This window comes from Leopardus geoffroyi, chromosome D3, assembly GCF_018350155.1.
Source record: "Leopardus geoffroyi isolate Oge1 chromosome D3, O.geoffroyi_Oge1_pat1.0, whole genome shotgun sequence".
In the NCBI taxonomy this organism is placed as follows: Eukaryota; Metazoa; Chordata; class Mammalia; order Carnivora; family Felidae; genus Leopardus; species Leopardus geoffroyi.
The window spans coordinates 56470427-56496689 of record NC_059339.1 but is presented as its reverse complement, the minus strand read 5'-3'; the positions used below and the strand labels follow the sequence as shown (position 1 = coordinate 56496689).

Sequence of the window (26263 nt, the reverse complement as noted above, 5' to 3'; positions counted from 1 at the left end):
TGGCAACAATGACATGAGAGGCCAGCAGAAGCTTCTCCTAGGTTCTCTTCAGATTTATGATAAAGATGCCATCACTTTTCCTTTTGTAGAGGTGTTTTTCCATTTAGAAGTCAAGTTGCTGCCCTTAAGCGGGTTCCTGCTGCAAGGAATTTGAGAAGACGCTGTTCCCTCATTTGCAGGACATCAAACGTTCTGGACATGGTGCAAATTTCCCTTTAAGTTACAATGGGAACCCAGAACAGCAGTGTATGAACTTCTCTCTACATTCTTTCTTCAGATTTACTTGCTATTCTTTTTTTAATTTCTTGCAATGTATATTTAAATCATTGAACTGCAGCCCCTTCTTTCCTAATACATGCACTGAATGTTATAATTTTTTTTTAATTTTAATTTTTTAAAATAAATTTCTCTTTAATCAGGGCTTTAGTTGTATTCCATAATTTCTATTTTTGTCTTGAGAAAAATACCTTTAAAATTTCCATTATGCTTGCTTCTTTTATTCATAGGTGATTTATTTATTTTTTAAAGTTTATTTATTTATTTTGAGAGAGAGAGTGTGTGCATGTGGGGGAGAGGCAGAGAGAGGGAATCTCAGGCGGGCTTCGCACTGTCAGCCTGCTGCAGGGCTCCTGACATGAAGCTCAAACTCACAAACCGCCGAGATCATCGAACAATTAACCAACTGAGTCACCCAGGTGCCCCATCATATGTGATTTGAACGGTCTTAATTTCCAAACACTTGGGAATTTTTTTAGTGTGTGTGTGTGTGTGTGTGTGTGTGTGTGTGTGTGTGTGTTACTGATTTCTAGCTAATTTCATTGTTGTCTGAAAACATATGCTAAGTCTTGCTGTCCAATGTGGTAGCCACTAACCAGAGGTGGCTATTTAAATTAATTAGAATTAAATAAAATGTAGTTCATCAGGCACATTAACCACATTTTAAAATGTGAACTATACTGACGAGAACATAAAAAGTTCTATTGCACAGCACTGCTCTAAATTATTTCAATCTGATGAAATTTGGTGAGGCTTGCTTTACAAGCAAGCACATGGCAAGTTTTGGTAAATGCCCTCTGCATACCTTAAAGAGGTTTTCTGTCATTGTTGGTTGCACTGTTATCTATATGTCAATTAGGTCATTTTATTAATTATATTATCCATGTATACTATATTCTTTTTTTTAAGTTTATTTATTTACTTTGAAAGAGAGAGAGGGAAAGAGAGAATCTCAAGCAGGCTGTACGCTCAGCGGAGAGCCCGATCTCATGACCGTGAGATTATGACCTGAGCCAATATCAAGAGTCTGCAGCTTAATTGACTGAGCCACCCAAGTATCCCTATACTCCTCTTTCACTGTAGATATTACACCAGGCATTCTTGTTTTATTGGAATCCATTATAAATTAGTACTTCTACCATTTCGCTGATAACATACTTAGGTCCTGATTTGAGGCATTATTATATTTTCTTATAACCCATCTTCATTTAGATTTGCCCTCAGATTTACACTTTTCGTGGCTCTTCATTTCTTCTTCAACTTGTTTTTCAGTCTGGAATCATTTCCCTTTTTCCTGAAGAACTCCTTTTAGTATTTGTTTGAATCTATGGGCAGTGAATTCTCTTGTTTTTGTTTATCCGGAAATGTCTTTACATTGCCTTTAAAATTTTTTAATTTAATTTTATTTTTTTGAGTATAGCTGACATACAATGTCACACTAGTTTCGGGTGTATAACGTAGGAGTCAACATCTCTACGTGTTATACTATGTTCACCACAAGTGTAGCTACTGTATGTCACCATACCTATTGCCTTTGCTTTTAAAAGTTATATTTCCAAGATATTATATGATTTTCTGGCATTATGTTGAGAAGTTAGTCCTCAGTCTTATTTGTTGCTTATTTGAATATAATGTGTTTTTTTTTCTTTTTTTATATATATTTTTTCTTTTCCTTTGGTTTTGTTAGGTACTATGATGTCCTCAAGTGTATTTTTCTTTGTATTTATTCTGCTCGGTGTTTGTAGTGCTCCTTTAATCTATGGCTTGATATTCATGAGTACTGGAAAATTCTCGATCACTCTTTCTTTAAATAGAGCCTCTTCTCATCATCTCTTATCTCATTTTGAGGCTCAAATTATTTGTATGTTAGATCTTCTTACAATATTAGGTATGATGCCTATGCTCTCCTCTGCACTTTGTTTCTTTTTCCCCTCCCTGCTTCCGCCTTGGTGTTTATTTACATCTTTCAGTTCACCAATCTCCACTTCAAAGTATCCAATCTGCTGGTAATCCTATCAATTGAGCTCTTAATTGCAGTTGTTATATTTTTCAGGTGTAGAACTTCCATAAAACAGTTTTCATATATTTGTTAGAATCTATTAGAATCTATCTAATAAATTCTGGTAACATTTATTCATTAATATTTTGTTGAGTATATTAATTATAGTCATTTTAAAGTCCATGTCTGGTAACTCCAATATCCTTATCACTTGTGATTTTATTTCTAAACATATGTTCTTTCTCTTGGTCGTGGTAGCTTTTTTGCATATTAATTTTTTATTGACAGATCATTCACCTGCCATATAATTTACTATTTTAAAGGGTTGACTCCAGTGGTTTTTAGTAAATTCTAAAATATGCAGCAATTGGCACTAATTCCAAAACATTCCCAGCACTCCAAAAAGATACCCTATACCCATCAGCAATCAAACAGCCAAACTTCCAAATGGTTGCACCATTTTATATTCCCACCAGCAACATGAAGGCTCTAGTTTTTTCCACATCCTTGTCAACACTTGTTACTGTCAGATTTTTTTAAATTAGATTTGTATAAGTAGTGTTACTTTTATAACTCATTTCTAAGACCTAGTGAGCAGGTTGATTTAGAGAACTGGGGAGAGTGAGGAGCGTAGGATGGCTACCACCAGTTATTTCATCTGTACGGCAAGGCGTTTAGCAGTGCAGTTCACCAGAACAGGGAATTCAGAAGGAAGATACCATGCGGGTGTGTGTTAAGCTCATGACACTAGGTAGAAGCGTGTAGTAAGCAGACGGCTCTTAAAATTTACTCTCAGGAGAGGGGGGTAAACTTCAGATATAAACTCCATCATCCTATTTTCTTCTTCATTTTTTTAATTCCCAAAGGAACAGATGATGATTCATTGTACACTTTTTTCCTACTGACTTCACAACTTATCATCATGTGAATACCTTTTAGCTTCTCTACTAGTGACCCTCATGCTTTTATTTCCAGGCTTCCAAAATAGTTTTTCTTTCCGTCCTTCCCTATTTATTTATTTATTTACTTATTTTTGAGAGAGAGAGAGCATGTGTGAACACAGGTGAGCAGAGTTGGGGCAGAGGGAGAGGAAGAGAATCTTAAACAGGCTCATGCTCAGTGCAGAGCCCAAAGTAGGGCTCTATCTCATGACCATGAGATCATGACCTGAGCCAAAATCAAGAGTGGTACACTTAACTGACTGAGCCACCCAGGCGCCCCTTTCTTTCCCCTTTTATTTTATTCTTCTGAAGGCAGTAAGACGATCATGTCATTTCTTCGTTCAAAGACCTCAATGGCTTTCCAGTACCTTGAGAATAAAATGCAGAAATATGAAACTTAACCCAGCCATAACTAGTACTTTTCTATTTTCCATATGATACTAAACGCCAGAAAGTTGAAGTGACTGCTTGTTTAGCATCGCATTCCTTAAGTCTTTTCTCCTACCTCGTTTTTTATTTCCATTTCATTCATTTTTTTTTTAACCTTTTATTTATTTTTGAGACAGGGAGAGACAGAGCATGAACAGGGGAGGGTCAGAGAGAGGGAGACACAGAATCTGAAACAGGCTCCAGGCTCTGAGCGGTCAGCACATAGCCCGACGCAGGGCTCAAGCTCACGGACCGTGAGATCATGACCTGAGCCGAAGTCGGCCGCCTAACTGACTGAGCCGCCCAGGCGCCCCTCATTCTGACTCTTTTAAGTACATGTTTTAGTAATTATTTTCATGAACTGTTGATCATAAGGGCAGGAACTCTTTCTCACCCCTTCAGCAGCACTTAGTAGAGTATGATGCTGAATGTTTATTGAATGAATGACATCATTCAATCACATCATTTCACATAGTTGCTTGCTTCTTGTTGTTGACTACTTTGTTGACTACTTCCTTCTGCCTTTATGCTTCTACTCCCATCCTTCAAAACTCAAATTTCAAGGGCTCCATAAACTTTACCTTTTCTTTCTAATCATAATTGAACCTTACCTCCTCTGAGCTCTTATAAGCATCTTGTCTACCCTTATGATTACACTGAGCCATGTGTTTTCTGTATACATCAGGCTTTGTTACTTATGCTTTGTTGGGACAGTATATTCTTCGTGTATAGTAAAACCGAAAGAAAAATACCTTGCACGTAGTAAATAACAATGTGTTAAAGTGAAATATTAACTGGGTGATTTCGGGGAATATTCAAAGTAAAGGACAATAATGGAATTTTAACAAGCGGTTAATACTAGAAAAACAATTTGAGATTTTTATTTTTAAAAAAGTTTCTATTTTTCTGTTGAAAATTTTGCATATATGTGTGTGTGTGTGTGTGTGTGTGTAGCCTATTATCAACATTTATGTCAGAAATCAACAAACAGGGGCACCTGGGTGGCTCAGTTGGCTAAGCATCCCACTCTTGATTTTGGCTCAGGTCATCATCTTATGATTCATGGGATCAAGCCCCACGTGGGGCTTGGTTCCGAGTATGGAACTTGCTTGGGATTCTCTCTCTCTCTGCCCCACCCCCCCCCCCCACACCCTGCCTGCATGCCCGCTCTCAGACTCTCCTAAAATAAATAAACATTAAAAAAATAGTCTGATAAACGTTGCCACTTGAAAAAAATCAATGTCTTTTATTTTTAGACAGAATATGCTATACAAATTAGTCATACTGGATATTACTTTAGCTCTCATTTTTGTTCAATCTACAGAGACAAGATACACAGAGTGGAAGAGAAATCCTCACACTCTGACATATGGAACTCTTTTTTAAAAAACTTGTTTCACATATTTAAGAGCTGTGATTAAATGGTAGTGAAGAAGGATTTCAAACCAATCAAGTTTATGGGCTACATTAGTGAAAGCAAAACAAGTCCATATTTGCTGTGAATACTGCAGGAACTTGAAAAGTCATATTCATTAGGAAAACCAAAACTAGGCCAAAGAAAATTTTCTGAGAAAATGGGGCACTGGAGTTATGTAGTTAATAAGTTTAATACCAGAATAGCATAGCATGTTCACACAGAGGGAATTTAATGACAGATAATTAACAGTAGCATAAGGTAGGACTCTTCCATTGTCAGGAGATAAATGGCATGCTGATTATCAGAATACATGCCAATTAAGATACGGAAGGGAATTCAGTTTTCCCTACATTCTCTAAGGTGACTTCTCGGATATGCAATAGGTAATTAGGGCTCTCTAAAGGTTTGAGATTATAACACTAGTACGCTTCTTTCTGAGTTCTGATTGCACGCCCCATCACACTGATTTTTACAATATCTGATAAGGTTCTGCATTAATACTTATACATTTCTTTAATGATAAAACTCTTCCCTTGTGGACTGTATTTGAATAAAAGACTAAAGGTTTTTTTGTTGTTTTTTTTTTTTACATTTTAGCAGACAGAAATTCCTTTCCATTGTTGCTGACCTTCAGTAACATTTTTGTTCACATTGAAGCTTTTCCCAATTACAGGATTCCTCCTCAGAATTTTTAAGTTATGTCTCTCAGTGAAACTTTCATTGTAAAAATTATTTTCTGTCCAGTGGTTTTTTTCCCCCTTACTGTAGCAAAAGAGTTGAGCATTGATTAAAACCTTTTTCATAATCATCAATAGCATTCCTAAGATTTTTTTCTGGTGTAGTGTCTCTGGTACTGAGTAAAGTTGGTGTACACTCCAAAGGTTTTCCCACATTCATCACATTTAGACTGTCTTCCCCAGAATGGACTATCTCGTGATCAATAAGATCAGAGAGCTGGCTAAAACTTCTGTTGCACTGACTACACCGGTGGGGTTTCTCCCCAGTGTGGATTCCCTGATGTTCAGTAAGTTGAGTGCATGTGCTGAAGCCTTTCCCACATGCATCACATTTATATGGCTTTTCACTAGCGTGGATTTTTTGATGGTTAATGAGATCAGAGCGCCGACTAAAGCTTTTGCCACACTGATCACATGAATATGGTTTTTCCCCAGTGTGGATCCTCTGATGTAGGATAAGAGCTGAGCACTGACTGAAAGCCTTTCCACATTCAAGACATTTATATGGTTTCTCCCCAGTGTGGATTCTCTGATGTTTGATGAGGTCTGAGTTCTGGCTGAAACTTTTGTTGCACTGTGGGCATGGGTACGGTTTTTCTCCTGTGTGAATTCTCTGATGAAGAATAAGGTCAGAACTCTGACTGAAGCCTTTCTCACAATGATCACAATGATAGGGCTTTTCCCCAGAGTGCACTCTCTGATGTTTAGTGAGGTCTGAGCTTTGACTAAAACTTTTACTGCACTGGTTACACCCGTATGGCTTCTCTCCGGTGTGTATTCTTTGATGTTTAACAAGGTCTGAACGACGACTAAAACTTTTAGGACAATCACTACATGGATAGGGTTTCTCTCCAGTGTGGATTCTCTGATGTAGAATAAGATTTGAGCTCTGGCTAAAGGTTTTCCCACACTCATCACATTCATAGGGCTTTTCACCTGTATGAATTCTATGATGTTTAACAAGGTCTGATCTTCGGCTAAACATTTTACTGCACTGGCTACATGGGTAAGGTTTCTCTCCTGTGTGAATTCGCTGGTGATTCATAAGATCTGAAAGTCTACTGAAGGTTTTGCTACACTGATTACATGGATAGGGTTTCTCCCCAGTGTGAATTCTCTGATGCAGAATAAGGACTGAGCTCTGATTAAAAGCTTTACCGCACTCATTACATTTATAGGGTTTTTCTCCAGTGTGGATCCTTCGATGTTTAATAAGGTCTGAGTTCTGGCTGAAACTTTTGCTACACTGATTACATGGATATGGTTTCTCCCCAGTGTGGATTCTCTGATGCAGAATAAGATCTGAGCTCTGACTGAAGGCTTTTCCACACACATCACATTTATATGGTTTCTCTCCAGTGTGGATTCTTTGATGTTTAATAACATCAGAACTCTGACTAAAATGTTTGTTACACTGGTTACACGTGTAAGGCTTCTCTCCAGTATGGATTCTCTGATGCTTAACCAGGTCTGAGCGCTGGCTAAAGCTTTTAGTACAATGACTGCACTGATAGGGTTTTTCTCCTGTATGGATTCTCTGATGGATAATAAGATCAGAACTCTGACTGAAGGCTTTCCCACATTCATCACATTTATAAGGTTTTTCACCAGTGTGGACCCTTTGATGTTTAATAAGGTCTGAGCTCCGACTGAAACTTTTAATACACCAAGTACACGGATAGGGTTTCTCCCCAGTATGAATTCTCTGATGCAGAACCAGAGCTGAGCTCACACTAAAGGCCTTTCCACACTGATCACATTCATAGGGTTTCTCCCAATGGGTTCTTTGATGCCTAATAAGGCCTGCACTCCAAGCAAAGCTTTGCCCACATTCATCACAGTTATGTTGTCTTCTGTTAAAGAGATTTTGATCCTTTTCATTTAATGTATCGCCAAATTCACAGAATCCTCTGCATTCAGAATCCTGGAGAACATCATTTCTGGGGTTGCCAGACTCTTCAGGCAATGGTTCAATTTTTGTTGTAATTTCCTCCTCTGAAGCCACCTCTCCAATCTTGGTCTTAGTCTCACCATCTAGAACAATAAAAAATCCAAATGGAATGTATTCTCCATAGTGTAAGAAAGTTTGAGGTGAAACAGATTTGTATTTACCTATAAAATGCCGTCACAAGAGGGGAGTGCTCCAAAACACTGAAAATGACCCTCCGAAAGAGAAATTGGGAAGAATCAATAAGTAATGGCCCATAATAACCATTTATTGAAGTGTCTCACCCAGATATGTTCTGTATACGTCCGTCACAGGAGATCTGGGAATAGTGAAACCTAGTCATAGTAATTATGACAGTTTGACTAAATAAAGCTAATACATAAGCAATTTATTAACATTAAGTAAGGTAAACAATGTGAAAGAATACTTGAGGGAGAGGGGGAAGGAGGAAGAGGGGGAAGGAAGAAGAGGGGGAGGCAGTGGCAGCCTGGCTGTCACTGGGAGGACCACCAACCAGGCAGATCAGAGGCTGCTACTAGGGGAAAGAAGGAACTATGGAAGTCCAGGAATGGTCAGGACAGAATCTTAAACTTTCAAAAATACGTCTTTATAATCTCTCATCTCTTTTGTCCTGATTGTTACAAGGAAGTGGCTAAGAAAGAGCCACATTCAGTAACCAGACTTCCTAAGTATAGTGTGTGAATCAGGAAAAGATCAAAAATCTCTTCTGAGTTGATTTTTGAGGAGGCCATTCCTAGGCTTAACAATATCAGATGTCTGTGACGGTAGGAGTTCCACTGAAATTCTTGACTATCAGTCCACTGTTAAATGGGGTTTACTATAAAAGGCACACAGTTGTCAGACTGCAAATGGTCTAGAGAGCTGAAAACACGACACAGATTAATTTCAAGGGCGAAAGTAAAAAATCTCAGGTCTCCAAGTAGAGGCTTCTTCCCTTTACCAGAGGCAAGGGCATTGGAAAAAGTTAAGTTTATGGGTAAATCTAAATGTGTACTGACTGACTTAAGCAACATGAACCTCTTACGGAGTTTACAATATATAGAGAATTAAAATACATGGCAAAAATAGCACAAGAGGAGGAAAGTCCATAAAACTAAAACATTGTAAGATTTTTGGATTGTCCTAGAAATAGTAAACTAAGATAAACTGTAATAAATCAAACGTATATGTTGTAATAGGTTTAAGGCAGCCTATTTCAACCAGGGTTCCATAAGAGAATAAAACAGAAAATAATTTGAATGACCATTTTCTTAATTCTCCCAAAGAAAGTTCACAGCTAGTACCATAATAGATATGCAGGAGAAACATCAGTACGTTGATTACAATGAATGCCCTAGAGCATTGGTGCTTAATTCTCACAGAATCACATCTGAAAAAGGCTGCTATGAGGTAACAATTAAATACAATAAAAGGATGTATAAACAGTAAGTTAATAGAGAAAAAAATGGAAAAACAAAAAAACCTGATAATGTAAAATTAGGCAAAAGGAGAAAAAAAAAGAAACAAATAGGATAAATAAAAACAAATAAGAAGATGACATATTTATTTTTTCCTTTTTAAAAAAATGTTTATTTATTTATTTTTCAGAGAGAGAGACAGAGAGCAAGCAGGGGAGGGGCAGAGATAGAGAGGGAGACAGAGAATCCCAAGCAGGCTCCATATCACCAGTGCAGAGCCCAATGCAGGGCTCAAATTCACAAACTGTGAGATCATGACCTGAGCTAAAACCAAGAGCTGAATGCTTAACTGAGATACCCAGGTGCCCCAAGAATATGGTATATTTAAATCCAAACATCAATTGTGTGATATGTAAATTAACGATTCCAATACAAAGGAAAGAAAAAGCAACAGCTAACACTATACTTAATGGTTAAACATTGAATGCTTTTCTCCTGGGAACAAGGGAGCAAAATAAGGATGACCTCTCTTACCACTCAACACTATACAATCTCTATTCAATATTGCTAGCCAATGCAACAAGACAAGAAAAATTGAGAGATACAAATAAAAAAAAAAGTCACACTGTCTTTATTTATAGACTACACAATCATGTGTACAGAAAATACTAAAGTGTGTCAAAAAAGTTATATGTTGTACATGAGTTTATTGGAGCAATATACAAAACCGAACTGTATTTCAGTACATTAGATATGAACAATTAGAGCCTAAAATTAAAAACCTTTTCTTTGCAGTGGCGGGGGCGGGGTGGTGCCTGGGTGGCTCAGTTGGTTGAGCGTCCGACTTCAGCTCAGGTCATGACCTCACGGTTGGGGAGTTCAAGCCCTGCATTGGGCTCTGCGCTGACAGCTCAGAGACTGGAGCCTGCCTGCTTCAGATTCTGTGTCTCCCTCTCTCTCTGCCCCTCCCATGCTCATGTTGTGTCTCTCTCTCCCTCTCTCTCTCTCTCAAAAATAAATAAACAGTAAAAAAAAAAAAAAAAAATTAAACACAAGTGGTTTTAATGCTTGTGTTCTCTTTAAAAACAAAAGAAAAAAACAACTTTTTTTTAAGTAGGCTTCGCACCCAACACAGAGTCCAACATGTTTGAGTTCATGACCCTGAGATCAAGAGTCAGACACTCAACCAACTGAGCCACCCAGGTGCCCCTAAAAACATTTTTTAACTGCACCAAAAATGAAATATTTAAAAATGAATTCAACAAAATAAGTGTGGTATCTTTATAATGAAAACTGCAAAACATTGCTGAGAGAAGTTAAAGAAGACCTAATAAACAGAAATATATGCCATCGCTTATGGAAAGATAGATTTAATATTGTTAAGATGATGGAATCATTCCCCAAATGATCTATAGATTCAATGCAACCCCAATCAAAACCTCAGCAGGCTTTTTTGTAGAAACTGACAAACTGATTATAAACTTCATGACCAGAAGAATCTAAACAATTTTGGAAAGGAAAAACAAAATTGGACAAGTTATGCTACCTTATTTCAAACTTTATTATAAGGCTACAGTAATCAAAGCAGTGCATAAGATCAGACATATCTATTAATATAAGACTGAGTCCATTAATAGTGGTGCCTGGGTGGCTCAGCTGGTTAAGTGTCTGACTTCAGTTCAGATCATGATCTCATGGTTTGTGAGTTTGAGTGGCATCAGGCTCTCTGCTATCAGCATGTAGTCCATTTCGGATCCCCTGTGCCCCTCTCTCTTAACCCCTCCACTCCTCAAAAATAAATAAATAAATAAACATAAAAAAAAAAAAAAAAGACTGAGTCCATAAATAGATCCAAACATATATGTACAACCGATTCTCAACAAAGTTGCCACGACAATTCAATGGTAAAAGAACAGTCTCGTTTCAACAAAAAGTGTTAGAACTGAACAAGAACACAAATTAACCCTCTTTCCTTATGCTATACACAAAAATTAACTAGAAATGTAATATAAACCTAAATAGAAAATCTAAAACTATAAATCTTCTAGAAGAAAGCAAAGCATAGATGACCAAAGTTAATGCACAGACCTGTGAGTAAATAAATTTGTGTTGTTTAAGCCACCCAGTCTGTGACACTTTGTTATGGCAGCTCTAGAAGACAAATAGAGCATGTTTTGAACTATACACATTTAAGGAATTGTATCACATATATTCTGTAACTTGCTTTTTTTGTTCAACATTATGTTTGGAAGATTCATCCATATTCATGTGTGTAGCTGTAGTCCATTCATGCTCACTACTATAGCGTGACATATACCACATTTTATTTACCCATTCTCCTTCAATGGACAGTAACATTTTGTTGTTTCAAGCAATGCTGATATGAATCTGCTGGTACATTTATCTCGATGCACATATTCAAGTGTTTCTCCAGGTTATATAAACTTAGGATCAGAATTCTGGGGTCTCATTGTTGTGTGTATGAGTTCACACTGCTCTATATTCTAACCAATATTAAGTCTATTCTCTCTCTTTTTTTTAATGTTTATTTAATTTTGAGAGAGACAGAGCAGGAGTTGGGGAGGGGCAGAGACAGAGAGGGAGACACAGAATCTGAAGCAGGCTCCACGCTCTGAGCTGTCAGCAGAGCCTGATGCGGGGCTTGAACCCATGAACCATGAGATCATGACCTGAGCCGAAGTCGGACACCTAACCGACTGAGCCACCCAAGTGCCCCAAGTCTATTCTCTTTTTAATCCATTGCAGTCAGGCTTTTATCTCCTTAACTCCATCAAAACTGCACTTACTAGAATTCCTAATAAGCTCTATCTTGACAAATCCAATTCTCAATCTTACTTATTTTTTTGACATAGTTGATTACTCTCTTCTTGAAACATTTGTTTTCTTCTCACTAATATACCTTTCTTCTATTGTCCATACAACAGAGTGACCTTTATATGTTATTTTCCTGCATAAATTGCTCGAATGGTTTCCTTTTACACTAGGAATAAATTCCATGTCCTTACTATGGCTTGAAAGTTCCATCTCGTCCTTTCTCTCTCTGTTCTCATTTCATTCCACAACTACCCCTATTTTCTGTCTATTCCAAACTGACCCTGTTCCTGCTACACCAAAAGGTCCCTGGCATTTGCTATTCCCTCTGCCTGAAAGCCCTCATAGGGCTTGTTCTTTTACTTCACTTCTGTCTCTAACCAACTGTTATCGCCTCAGAAAGGCACAATACTTGATAAGCCCTGCATTTTTGAGGCAACAAAGACCACAGTCGAATGTGCTGAAATAACTAATATGAGTAACTTGTAAGGTTGTTATTTTCGAGTGAGACTAGAGTAATAAAAGGCTCTGCAGAAGTCGAGGTTGCAATGCAAGTTGTCCTGTCACATGACTTTATTTATCAGGATAACCAATGGTATAAGAAGTGTCTGCAGCAGTCAGGCATGCTGTATTAGGCCTCTTGCAAGCCTCTAGAAGAGAACTATAGTGAAGTAAGGCCATACTCTCTTCTGTCAAAAACAATTTTCTAAGCGAAAGGCAGACCCTGGCTTGCACTTGGGCACTAATAGAGACTTAATGCTTGAACACGGAGCACCAAATGACTATTACAAACTGACCATTGTGAACTAGTTATTTGATCCATCAAATCTGAAACTGGACACACAAATCAGCATTCCAGTATAAAAGCAAGTCTGGAAGACAAATTCTATGTGCTAGTGACCTGGGTTGCCGCAGTGCCTTTTCCTATTGCTCCACTACCCCTCTCCATTAGCCTACATTCATGGCCTGATGGGAATTCCCTCTTACCAGTTAACAGAGGAAGAAAAAGTACAGAATTGGTATAGTTGGGCCTGACCGGCATGTGGACACTAGCTGAAAACGCATCTTTCACTTATTCCCTGACTCTGGAGTGACCTGAAACACACTGGTAAAGGCAAATCTTCCCAGTAGGCACAATTTCAGGTATACACCTGGTTGTCCATTTTCATGGAAGGCAATATAGCCTAAGATACATGCCTATAATGATTCAAGGATAGTGACTAATGGGTTATATAATTAGTTAGGTACCTCAAAGAATAAGACTGGAAGACGAGAAATAAGGATTCTGGAAGAAAATTATGAGGCTAGATCTCCTAGAATGGGCAAATAATGAATATATTTGTGCCCTGGGTAAATACTCACCAAAGGGCATTCTCTGTAAAAAGCCTCTCAATCAGATGGGCATAGTGATTCATGTTATGAATGTCAATTAGCCTTTTTTAACTAATGCTTGCCCAATGGATTTATGTACAAAGTGGTCATGGCAGCAGGAATGGAGGCTATGCATGGGCTCAATAATATGGATGTCCGCTTATCAAGGCTGATATGCCTATCATTACAGCTATACACCCATGTAGCCATCTGCTGGGTCCAACACTGAGCCCCTAATAAGGTCCCTGGAGGGGAGCTAGCCAGCAACTAGGGGACAGATTCATCACACTTGACCCCTTCTATCACAAAGAGAGCAACAATTTGTTTTCAAAGGACTAAACAGACAGCCCAGGTACAAATTAGCATTGACTTAAAAGAATGTGTATTATTATCATGGTAATTCTATACAATATTGCCTCCAAATTAGTCATTTCACAGGGAAGGAAGTACACCAATAAGCTCATACACGTGTAATTCACAGGTCTTACCACATGTCCCATCACCCAGAAGTAAGTGGGTTTCAGTAATTGTGGAATGATTTACTGAAGGCTCAGTTACAGTACCAGCCAGGCAACAACACCCGGATAAGTTTGGGGTACCGTCATACAGGATGCAATATATGCCTTAAACCAGAGAACAATAAACAGTGTTGCCTTCTCCATGGCCAGAATATATGGGTATAGGAGCTAAGGGTAGAGGAGTAGTAATAAATGTCTCTTCTTACTATATAACTAATAACCCACTTATATTATTTTTACTTTCTATTCCCCTAATCTTGGGTTTGATGGGCTTGGGGTTCTGGTTCTCAAAGAAGAAATACTTCTACCATGGAATAAAGTCATGATTTTGTTAAATTTGAATCTGAGACTGCCTCCTGGCCACTTTGGGCTCCTCATGCGGCTGAACCAACAGGGAGAGAAAGTGTCACTCTATTGGCCAGGATGACAGATACCAATTGCTACTGGGGAACTGGCTGCTGCTACATAGTAAGGGCAAGGAACAATAGGTCTAGGAGTCAGGGGATTCAGTGGAGGTGCTTCCAAGTTCTCTCATGTCTAAAATGCCCAGTCAATGGTACACTGAAGTAATACGGAAGAGACAGGATCATCAAGGACTCAGATCATCCAGGAAAACAGGTTTCTGTTACTAAACTAGGTAAAGAACTCTGCCACTAAGATTCTGGCAGAGGGTAGAGGCAATATGGAATGGGTGATGTAAGAAGATAGTTTTGATTATCAGTTTTGGCTTTGTGAATAGCAAAAACCGTAGCAGTTACTTTAAGGTTATTATGCCTTTCCCTCCCTTTTCCTCAATACTTAATATGAAAAGCAGCAGTGGCAGTAAAGTTTTATGTTTCATATGAGAATATAATTAAAACAATTTTTTTAATGTTTACTTATTTTTTTTAATAAATTTTTTTTTCAACGTTTTTATTTATTTTTGGGACAGAGAGAGACAGAGCATGAACGGGGGAGGGGCAGAGAGAGAGGGAGACACAGAATCGGAAACAGGCTCCAGGCTCTGAGCCATCAGCCCAGAGCCTGACGCGGGGCTCGAACTCCCGGACCGCGAGATCGTGACCTGGCTGAAGTCGGACGCTTAACCGACTGCGCCACCCAGGCGCCCCATTGTTTACTTATTTTTAAGAGGGAAAGAGACAGAGCTTGAGCAGGGGGAGGGGAGAGAGAGAGAGGGAGACACAAAATCTGAAGCAGGCTCCAGGCTCTGAGCTGTCAGCACAGAACGCGACATGGGCTCAAACCCACAAACCGTGAGATTATGACCTAATTGAAGTCGGCTGCTTAACCAACTGAGCCACCCAGGCACCCCTGATGGGAATATAATTTAATTACAAGTCAACCTGCAAAGAAATGGTAGCTTAAGAGACTGTTTTTCTGCTAAGTTTGGAACATAACCCAAACAAAGAACAAAAGTAAATATTATAGTTTAAAAGGGGTGGAATGTAATGGGATATTCTCCTTTTGACCCTCTAGATCTACTGCTTACTTTGCTCTGTGCTCCAAGAGGTTGATACCAGTTTATGCACTGCAGCTCTTGGGGTTCTGTGTCCTCTGGCTTGCAGTTAGAGTTGGCCCAAAGTAGGAGGAGAATTGTAGAATGACCAGCTATCCTGGTTGTCCACAACAGAGGGGCTTCTTGGGATATAGGACTTTCAGTGCTAAATCCCAGAGAAACTGAGATCTAGCTCTTCACTCTACATCCAGAGTCTCTTCTTGCTGGGCCAGGAGCTGGAAGTAATGTGTTTCTTTGAGCAAAGGCCATGGCTCCTATTGGCAGCTCTACCTTACAAGTATACTCTCCAGGATCTGGTTAATTAGTCTCTCCCTTTGTAGCTTTAGGCCTAAAGGTAGCAACTGCTCCTCTTTTTTTTTTTTTTGGATCCCAAGGCTGTTCTCTATCCCTTGTTAATTTCTATAATACTGCCTATCCTCTTCATGAAACACTGGATTGCTGAATTTGCATTCAAACCACCTGTTTCCTGTTAGAATCCAGACTGATACATCCTGGTTTGTTTTCTTCATAACCATTATCACTATCTATACTCTATTTTTCTTTCATTCATTCACTCATTCATTCATTCATTCATTCATTCATTCATTGTTTCTCTCACCAGAATGTAAGCTCCTTGAGGGCAAAGACTTACCTTTTCAGTTCACTGCTATATGCTCAGCACTTATAATAGTGCCCACATAGAGTAACCCCTCATAACTAACCATAGTATATGGTTAGTAACAATTAATAACCTATAATCTGATTAATAAACATATATCAATAATAAGTATTTGTTGAATAGTTAAATTATTTGAAAGATACATTGACGTTAGCAGTGACTACCTCTAGATGCTGGAGTTGTAGGTTAATTTTTCTGTTTTGTCCCTTTCTATGTTTTATAAATGCACTTTATATAATTATATTACTCTACACTAAAAAAAAAGTTATTTAAACACACTCTAAAAGTCACAAACACATACAATATGTATATTAATTTATGTAAAACTGAAAGTAGACCCAATTCTGCAGTGATTCTCAGGAAAAATGAGAGCTAGCTTCCTGAGAATAGATTCTTAAGGTAAGACAAGTACTAAACACAGAAGAAACAAAGTAAAATAGAGATACTTCAAAACTATAAAGAGGCAGAAGATCTAGAGTAAAAGAAAATGACATAGAAGGTGAATTTCACAGGCCAAAGAGCAGCAATGGGAGGACCAAAATCAGCAGCAAAATATGATGCGGAAATGAGACGCTCCAAATGCCCATACCCTTGTGCAGTTCGCTTCCACAGTGACTCTGGAACTGGTCATGTGATTTGCTCTGGTCATTATAACTTCAGTATAACACAAAAATAGGTTAGAAAAGTGCTTATGCATCCCAGGGCTTTCCCTCTCTCTGTATGGGAGACTGGCTGCCCTGTGAAAAAGTCTGGGCTAGCCTGCTGCAGATACATGACTCAAGCCATACCCGGCACTAATAGCCAGACATATATGATTGATACCAACTCAGACCCTGGCCCTAGCTGAGCCACTAGATGACTGCATGAGTGATCCCAGACAACCAGGAGAAAAACTGCCCAGCTGAACCCAGCCTAAATTGATGACCTACAGAACCATAAGAAAACATGGTTTAAAAATGTCTGATGTTTATGGGGCGCCTGGGTGGCGCAGTCGGTTAAGCGTCCGACTTCAGCCAGGTCACGATCTCACGGTCCGTGAGTTCGAGCCCCACGTCGGGCTCTGGGCTGATGGCTCAGAGCCTGGAGCCTGTTTCCGATTCTGTGTCTCCCTCTCTCTCTGCCCCTCCCCCGTTCATGCTCTGTCTCTCTCTGTCCCAAAAATAAAATAAACGTTGAAAAAAAATTAAAAAAAAAAAAAAATGTCTGATGTTTTGGGGCCCCTGGGTAGCTCAGTCAGTTAAGCGTCTGACTTCAGCTCAGGTCATGATCTCCCGGTTAGTGAGTTCAAACCCCGCTTCCGGCTGTGTGCCGTCAGCACGGAGGCCGCTTCTGATTCTCTGTCCCTCTCTCTCTCTCTGCCTCTCCCTCACTCTCATGTGTGTGTGTGTGTGGGGCGTGGGGGGGGGAAATGTGTGCACGCACGCATGCATGCATGTGCTCTCTCTCAAAAATAAATAGACATTTAAAAAAATGTCTCATGTTTTAGGTCACTAAGTTTTGAGGTTATTATGTGATAACAGACACAATCCTCAAAATAACCTCCAAAGTATGAGTTACTATATACTTATAAAATGAGGAAACAGAATGATGACAAAGCTAGTATTTGAATCCAGGCTATCAGACTTCCAAACTTTAAACTATGCCACTACAACACATAAAAAGGATGACTTGAAAAGATTTTTTATACTGTTCATTTATTTTTCAGAAAGAGACAGAGAGGTGCAGAGAGAGAGGGAGCCACACAATGGGAAGCAGGCTCCAGGCCCTGAGCTTGCAGCAGTTTGGGGCTCGAACTCACAAGCCAGGAGATCATGACCTGAGCTGAAGTCGGACGCTTAACTGACGGAACCACCCAGGCGCCCCATAGAAGATTTTAAAGGGAAAATGTCAAGCACTGATAGATTGGTGATAAGGTGGTTAGAATGGGAAAATGGCTAACTCTGGGGATTTAAGGAGAGGAGGGAATTCCATGAGAATTTGATTGCTAAAATTCACAGTAAAGCCATGTGACTGCTTGCAGCACTAAAAAGATAGTACTGCCTAGTATCGTGAGGGGTAGGCAGGGAAGAATACCAATAGCACTTGAAAAAGCTAACACAGCCCCAGTAACAACCCTCCCCACCACCTGAAACCATTAAGAAAGATATAACACACGGCTTCTCACCTGACACAAGGCGGTGTTCTTGAGATTCATAATTGAAGTGGATCTCCATGGGCTGCAACGGGCCACTTACCACCTCAGGGAGCAACTGGAGAATTACCATTTCCTTAGTAAGCTTTTCTTGTCCACATAGGAGTCTGAAGCCTGGAGGCAACTGGGCACCACTGGGTTTGGAAGGGAATCATGGTGGAGACTGGAGATAAAGTTTCTGAGACTAGACCACCAGAAACATCCCCTAGATGCAAAAGAAGTGAGGGAGAAAACAAAATCTCATTTAATCTCCACGAGCTTTTCTCACTAAGTTTCCTCCCTCATCATCCTAGAGTCAGGCATTCTTTAGATATGTGTACTCCATTCCAAGTCTAAAAACCTTGCAACATAAGTGGAGGTTAATGCTACTGAAATAAGGGCATCCTGGAAAGATAAGGCAGGGGAGGGAATTAAAACTTTTGTTCCAGCGGTTAACACTGTATTGGGTGCCTTTATCATACCGAACTGACTACTGATCCCTCATCATTATGTTTTTCTTTCCCTCTTTCCCTTCTTCCAGCACTCACACGTGCAGGTTTCTCTTTCCCTGGCACGCTCGTCTGATCTGCGTGAATGCATCCCCTTTCTGATTTCCACTTGCCCCCAAAGTTTCTGGTGTTCATTCAGGTGAACTCAAGGCCGAGGCGCTGACCGGATACCCAAAGCACACTAGGCCAAGGAACCACCGAGCCCAGGAGCGGCGCCTGGGGGCGATCCCGGCGGCCTAGACTCTCCAAGGACTCAAGAAAACACACAGGGCTCCCTGGTGGCGCTGCAAGGTAGCACAGCAGGCGAGATCACCTGAGATCCCCGGCCCCCGCGACCTGACACCACCCATACCTTGACTTGTTCTCCAGGTCACTGTCAAGCCTCACAGGCTGCGAACCCGCCATCGCCGCGTCCGCTCTAGGAATCTGGGAGGATTGCTCAGCTCTATGGCGCGGAGCCTCGCACGTGAGCACACGCAAGGGGGCGGCGGCCACGGCGGCGGGTCGGATGGTGTTTGCCGAGAGTTAACCCGTGAATCTCCGCGAAGCTGACCTCAGCGGAACTATAGCTAGCGACCTGGTGAGCCAGCGACAGGTACCTTGCTGGCCTATCTGCCGGTTCTTGACGTGAATGTCGAAACACCTTTCAGGAAAGCTCTCTGGGGCAGGGTGGGTTTTCTGACTACATAATAATGAGTTCTTATTATCTTATTCTTTTTGAATCCCCACTCCACCTTCCTTTCAGATTTGCTGGTGTGCTTCCATTCTAACTTTCTACCTGTCCTCTCTGTTTTTTTTTTTTTCTGCAGAACAGTGGCATGCCTCCAAATAATTTGGAAGCCTTGTCAAAATACTTTTTATTGGACCTCACCCTCAGAGTTTACCACTCAGTAGGTCTGGGGTGGGAGCCCAGGTTCAGGTGCTTTTGTTGTTGGCTCTGGGACCACACTTTGAGAACCATTGCCCTAAAAATAAGGAATGCTCAGCAATTTCCAAATTGCAGGAAGCTGGATTTTCATAAACTTTGCCATCAAGGAAGGCCACAGTTTCTAAACGGCTTACTTAAGACGAAATTTAAAAATATGTGAAGACAAATGAAAATGAAAACACAATAGTCCAAAAATCTTTGGGATGCAGCAAAAGCTGTTCTAAGAGGGAAGTTTATAGCAATACAAGTCTACTTCAAGAAGCAAGAAGAATCTCAAGTAACCTAATCTTGCACCTACAGGAACTAAAAAAAGAACAAACCCAAATCAAAACCAGTAGAAGGAAGGATATAATAAAGACTAGAGTAGAAATAAATGAACTAGAAACTAAACAGTTTTCTTGCCAGTACAGTCCTCATTGTGGCTAAAGGATCAGGGTGAGAAGAAGGACCTGAAATTTGGGGGGATGGGGTGGGGCGCATATCATGATAGGAAAGAATATTGTGTCCTTGGAAATATCTTGGGAAGTAAGGGGGGATTAGGAGAAGGATTGAGACATGTGATTTAGGTTGAGATGTTGGGAAGAAGAGGTACAGATTTGAGAAAGTGGTGGCTGGCTGAAATGATGGTTGAGGTAGAAGTAGAGGTCTTTCTGTCCCAGCTCAAGACCCTCTTCTGATCTCTGAAATCTTAGGGGTGTACAAATTGAGGCCCTGATATCCCTGTAAATAACTTGTTTAGGTCCAGCCCTCCCAAGAAAGGAGTGTAGATACTTTTTTAAAAAACCAGTTTTATGTGATATAACAGACATATAACAATCATCAAATATTTCGGGTAGACAATTTGATAAGTTTTGTCATATGTATACAGTAGTGAAACCATCACCACAGTCAAAATAGTGAACACAACCAGCAACCCAAAAAGTTTCCTTCTATCTTTAGTATCTCCTCCCTTTCTTCCCACAGCTCCCAACCATTGTTCTGCTTTGTATTACTATAGATTAGTTTGCATGTTTTAGAGATTTATTTAAATGGAATTATACAGAATGCACTCTTTTTTTGGTCAGACTTCTTTCACTGAGCATTATTACGAGATCTATGTTACTGTGTGTATTAGTAGTCCATTCCTTTTTGTTGCTAAATAATATTCCATTGTTATTTATTTATCCCCTCATTTATTTATCCACTCATGAGTTGATGGGAATTGGGTATTTCCAGTTTTTTACTATTACAAATAAAGGTGCTACAAACATTGGTGTCCAAGACTTTACATGGACATATACTTTTTTCTTTCATGGTAGTTGTATGTTTAACATTTTAAGAAACTGCTACACTGTTTGTCAGAGTGGCTGAATTGTTTTTCATTCCCACCAGCAGTATATGAGAATACCATAGTTGACATACTACTTTTGAAAGGTTTTTAGTAAAAGAGAATGAGAAAGAGGTTAACCAGAGGCTAATTCTTATGTGCAAAGTTAAGGGTTTTGTTAATTTTTTACATGGAAATGATCATGTGAACATAGACTTTGTGAGCATTTAACCAAGGAAATCAAACTTTTTTTCAGATTGTGCTAGATTTGTTGCCTTGTGGAGTCTTACCAAAGATGCATTCTGAGGCTAAGAAGCCAGCTTGGAATCTTAACAGTTTGATCAGTCAGCCAGAACAACCCTAGACCCAGTTGTGGTCCACACCAGCTGACACTGAAGAGGTTCCTCTCAGTAAGGTAAAAAGAATTCAAAGGTTTCCAAAGAGATCAGGAGTGATAATACAGGCATGGGAAATGATATGAGATTCTCAAGAATAAAACTGATAGCTCACCCACCAGTATTCTACCTGATTTCTGTTTCCTATTACATTTCTTCTTGGGGAAACTAGGCCAAACTAACATATGTCTGATTTAGGCATAGGTTCTACAGTAGTGGTTCTTAATCCTTTTTGGATAATATGACTACTTTGAAAACATGATAGAAACTATAGACCTCTTCTTCAGAAAGTTGAACATCAAGACCTATATGTGAACTTTTGCTTATCATGTATTATATTGTATGAGAAATTAATTTCCTTTAGACTGTATAATCAGTCTTCACAAAGAATTAATTTTAATCTAAAAATTAATCTCTAGGTCCAGGTAAACAAGGGAAATAAATCCAAATTGTGAAGCCAAATGAAAAAAATTGACTTTCCTTTTTGTCAAATAAATATTAACAAGTAGACTGCTCCTGTTTGTTTTGTGAATGATATATCTAAATTATGGACAATCCAATGTCTTTGAAATGTCAATATGCATTCCAATTGACTGTGACTTTTTAAAAACAGAACCCATGCTGAAAACTGAGATTCAGAAAGTGAAATAATGGCCAATATAATCAGTTTCCAACGTTCACTTTGACAGAGATGCATAGGCTTGTATCAGAAACACCAAAACTCCCCAAGACCTCTAGAGTTGAATTCAAATCAGATCATTTCTTTTCAGTCAGTGAGGTCACTGGCATCAGTTTGAGGTCTTCAACTAAAAAACCAAGTCACAGAAGTTTGAACGACTCTTCGTTTGTACTTAACATTGTTGTGGGTTGAATTGTGTTCCCCCATCTCCAAAGATATGTTTAAATCCTAACCACTAGTACCTGGTTTTTTTTTTTTAATTCTTTTAATGTTTAGTTATTTTTGAGAGACAGAGAGACAGAGCATGAACGGAGGAGGGGCAGAGAGAGAGGGAGACACAGAATCCGAAGCAGGCTCCAGGCTCTGAGCTGTCAGCACAGAGCCCGACGCGGGGCTCGAACTCACCACGAGATCACGACCTGAGCCGAAGCCAGACGCTTAACCGACTGAGCCACCCAGGCGTCCCCACTAGTACCTGTTAATGTGACTTTATTTATAAATAGGGTCTTTGCAGATGTAATCAAGTTAAGATGAGATCATACTGGATTAAGGTGGGTCCTAATCCACCAACTGGAGTCTTTATAAGAAAAGGTAAGTTCAGATTCACAGGAGACTCACAGAAGGGAGAAGAGACCATGTGAATGTGAAGGCAGACATTAAAGTGATGCATCTACAAGGCAAAGAGCACCAAGGACTGCCAGAAACTGCCAGAAGTTTGGAAATAGGCATGAATCTTAGAACCTTCACAAGGAGCATGGTCCTGCCAGCACGTTGATTTTGGATTTACAACCTCCAGACTGTGAGAAAATAAAGTTCTGTGGTATTAAGCCACTCTGTTACACCAAAAGTGAGGTGCTGCTTTAACAAATACCTAAAAATGTTGATGTGGCTTTGGAGTTGGGTAATGACTAGAAGCTGGAAGAGTTTTCAGGCTCATGATAGAAAAGACCTACATTGCCTTGAAGAGATTGTTGGTAGAAATATGGATGTTAAAGGTGACTCTGGCAAGGACTTGGAAGGAAGGGAAAAGGATAGTAGAGCAGTGTTCTTTCGTCTTAGAGAATACATATATTGTCATGAAGAGAATTTTGCTAGAAATATTGAATATTCAATACACTCCTGATGAGGTATCAGACAAATATGAAGAAAATATTATTGGAATCTGGAGAAAAGGTGATACTTGTTGCAAAGTTAGCAGAAACTTCGCTGAATCATGTTCTACTGTTGAGTGGAAAATAGAACTTGTAAGTGATGAACTTGGATTTTTAGACAAGGAGCTTTCCAAGCAAAGTATGAAAGATGTGTTCTGGTTTTTCCTTGTTGATTATAGTAAAATGTGAGAGGAAAGAGATAAATTGATAATGGAACTGTTAAGTAAAAAAGGAATCAGTACTTGATAATTTAGAAAATTTCCCAGCCTATCCTTGCTCTGGAGACAAAGCCATGAATGTAGCTAGAAAACTTTTGGTGGAGAGGACTGGGTGTGTGACTCATGGTTCCAATCAACTATCTCAACAGAAACCAGAAACAGAAATGGGGTTATCCAGGAAGGATCTGTGGAGAACCCCTGCATATAACTGTGGGATCCCCTTGATATCCACAGAAGACCAGCATGGTTTTTGAGAATGTTGTATCACCAGAAATACTGCCAGCTTGGACTGAATCAGACAGAGACAGGACAAAATGAAGGAAGCCTGTCAGATTTCTAGGATTCTACATGCAGGAAATGGGGTGCCCAGTGAGGGGTTCCACTTCTGAGGGCTGAGAGACCAGAGCCACCTCAAATGAGAGGGGCTGATGAAGCTTCCATTGTCGCAAGGGGCATACAAGCAACAGGGTAATTTGGAAACTCTACAAATATTTGGAAATTAAATAGCCCATATCTAAATAACCCGTGCTTCAAAGAAGAAATCACAAAGGAAATTAGAAAATATTTTAAACTCAGGGCACCTGAGTGGGTGGCTCAGTTGGTTGATCATTCAACAATTGATTTTGGCTCAGGTCATGATCTCAGGGTTGTGGGACTGAGTCCCAAAGACGGGCTCCATGCTGAGTGTGGAGCCTGCTTGGGTCTGTCTGTCTGTCTGTCTCTCTCCCTCCCTCCTTCTGCCCCTATCTCACATGTGTGTGTGTGCTCTCTCATTCTCTAAAAAATATATAGATAGATAAATATATATTTATTCATATAGATAAATATATAAATATATATATATCATTCTTTAAAATGTTTATGTAAATATAAATATAAATATATTTTTTAACTGAATGAAAGTGAAATGCAACATATAAAATTTTATGAGATGCATCCAAAGCAGCATGTAGAGAAAAATTTATAGCTTTAAAGTGCCTAGGTTGGCATGCCTGGATGGCTCAGTTGGTTAAGCGTCCGACTTCTGCTCAAGCTATGATTTTGAGGATCATGAGTTCAAGCCACGCATCTGGCTTTGTGCTGACAGCTCAGAGCCTGGAGCCTGTTTCGGATTCTGTGTCTCCCTCTCTCTCTCTGCCCCTCCCTGGCTCATGTTCTGTCTCTCTCTCTCTTTCAAAAATAAATAAATATTTTAAAAAATTAAAATAAAATGCCTATGTAAGAAGAAAATCTCATGTCAATAATCTAAGTTTCCACCTTAAGAAACTTGAAAATAGGCAGTAAACTTAACAACAAAAAAGCAGAAGGAAGGAATTAATAATGATTAGAGTAGTAATTACTGAAATAGAAAACAGAAAAATAATAAAGAAATATCAATGAACCCAAAATTTTGTTCTTTGAAAATATAAGCAAAAATTGACAAACCTTTAATAGACTGACCAAGAAAAAAAGAGAGAGATTAACAAGAGCAGAGAAGAGGGGACATCACTACCAACTCTGTAATAATTTAAAAGAATATAAGGAAATACTATGAATAACTTCATGCCAACATATTACACAACATAAGTGTCATGGACAAATTACTTGAAATATACAAATTACTAAAATTGAGAAAGAAATAGAAGATGTGAATAAATGTATGAAAAGTAAATAAATTGAGTTAATAGTAAAAAACTTTCTAACAAAGAAAAGCAAAGGCCCAGTAAATTCTATCAAACATTTAAAGAATACCAGTCTTTCACAATCTCTCCCAGAAAATAGAGAGGGCCAGTGATTACTCTGATGTCAAAGCAGACAAAGATATCACAGGAAAAGAAAGTGATCTGGAAAAGAAAACAGACCAATATCTCTAACAATATAGACACAAAAGTCCTCAATAAAATATTAGCAAATTAACTTCATTAATACATAAAAAAGAATTATACACTGCGATTCAGTGTGTACCAGTGTAAACCAACCTAGTAGGTTGGTTTAACATGCAAAAATTATATAGAGATTTAAATACCTCACTTTCAATAATGTTCATCAATAACAGAATGAATGGATATTGGTATAATCCTACAATATTATTAGAAATAAAAATGTATGACATACATCTGCACAAAACAATATGAATGGATTTCACAATGTTGAAAGAAGACTGACTTTAAAAAGTACATATTGAATTCCATTTATATACAGTAGAAGAAGAGGCAAAACCAACCTATCATGTTGAGTTCAGTGTAGTGGCTATCTTTCAGGGCTAGAGGAGGGTGGGGACTTGAGAGCACAGGGGGTACTTCTGAAGACTGATAATATTGTTTCTTTGCTGAGTGCTGGAACAGGAGGAGGTTCCATTTGTGAAAATTCAACAAACTGTACGTACACTTACTTACTTATAAAATCAGCATTACTAACCAATACTGTTTGGCTGTTCTGCATTCAGAGCATCAAAAAACAAAGACCAAAATGCACCATTTTTTATTATAATGCTTCATCTTATTTTCTGAGACAACTCCACCTACCTATCTGGTATCATTCTCTCCCCATCAGCTATGTATCTCTCTTTTCTTCTATCTTCAATTTTTCTTTCTACTCACATTTTACCTTTTCGACAAATTAGATCTCTAGTATCTTTAAAAAACAGACATCTTTCAATCTTGTTGTCTAGTCCAACCAAGTGTCCTTTCTCGTCCCTTCGTGCACGACCACATTTCTCAAAGAAACTATTACCTATTTTCAGTGTCTTCTCATACACTTCTTAACCCCTGGCAAGTACATTCCACAGGTAATCTCTCTCCAGCCCTTCTTCTGCCCCTCCCCTTAATAACACCATCACCTGGGGTGCCTGGGTGGCTCAGTGGGTTA

At 39.2% G+C, this 26263-nt stretch overlaps 1 protein-coding gene across 4 annotated transcripts in view; it reads right to left on the bottom strand.

Annotated features, from left to right (window-relative positions):
* Window positions 1-4868: 4868 nt before the first annotated feature.
* ZNF397 (zinc finger protein 397) overlaps window positions 4869-26263 on the bottom strand; it is a 46998-nt gene continuing 25603 nt past the window's right edge. Inside the window, exons 1-3 of one of the 4 annotated variants that reach the window (XM_045458307.1) lie at window positions 19092-19221; window positions 18225-18456; window positions 4869-7833 (exon numbers count right to left, since the gene is read on the bottom strand). In XM_045458307.1, coding sequence (XP_045314263.1) covers window positions 5822-7833; window positions 18225-18324 — 2112 coding nt within the window. In that variant the 5' untranslated portion in view covers window positions 18325-18456; window positions 19092-19221 and the 3' untranslated portion in view covers window positions 4869-5821. Of the gene's footprint in view, window positions 7834-18224; window positions 18457-18778; window positions 18972-19091; window positions 19222-19605; window positions 19612-26263 lie in introns of those variants that run through there. The other 3 variants (XM_045458309.1, XM_045458312.1, XM_045458308.1) reach the window with 3 other exon arrangements.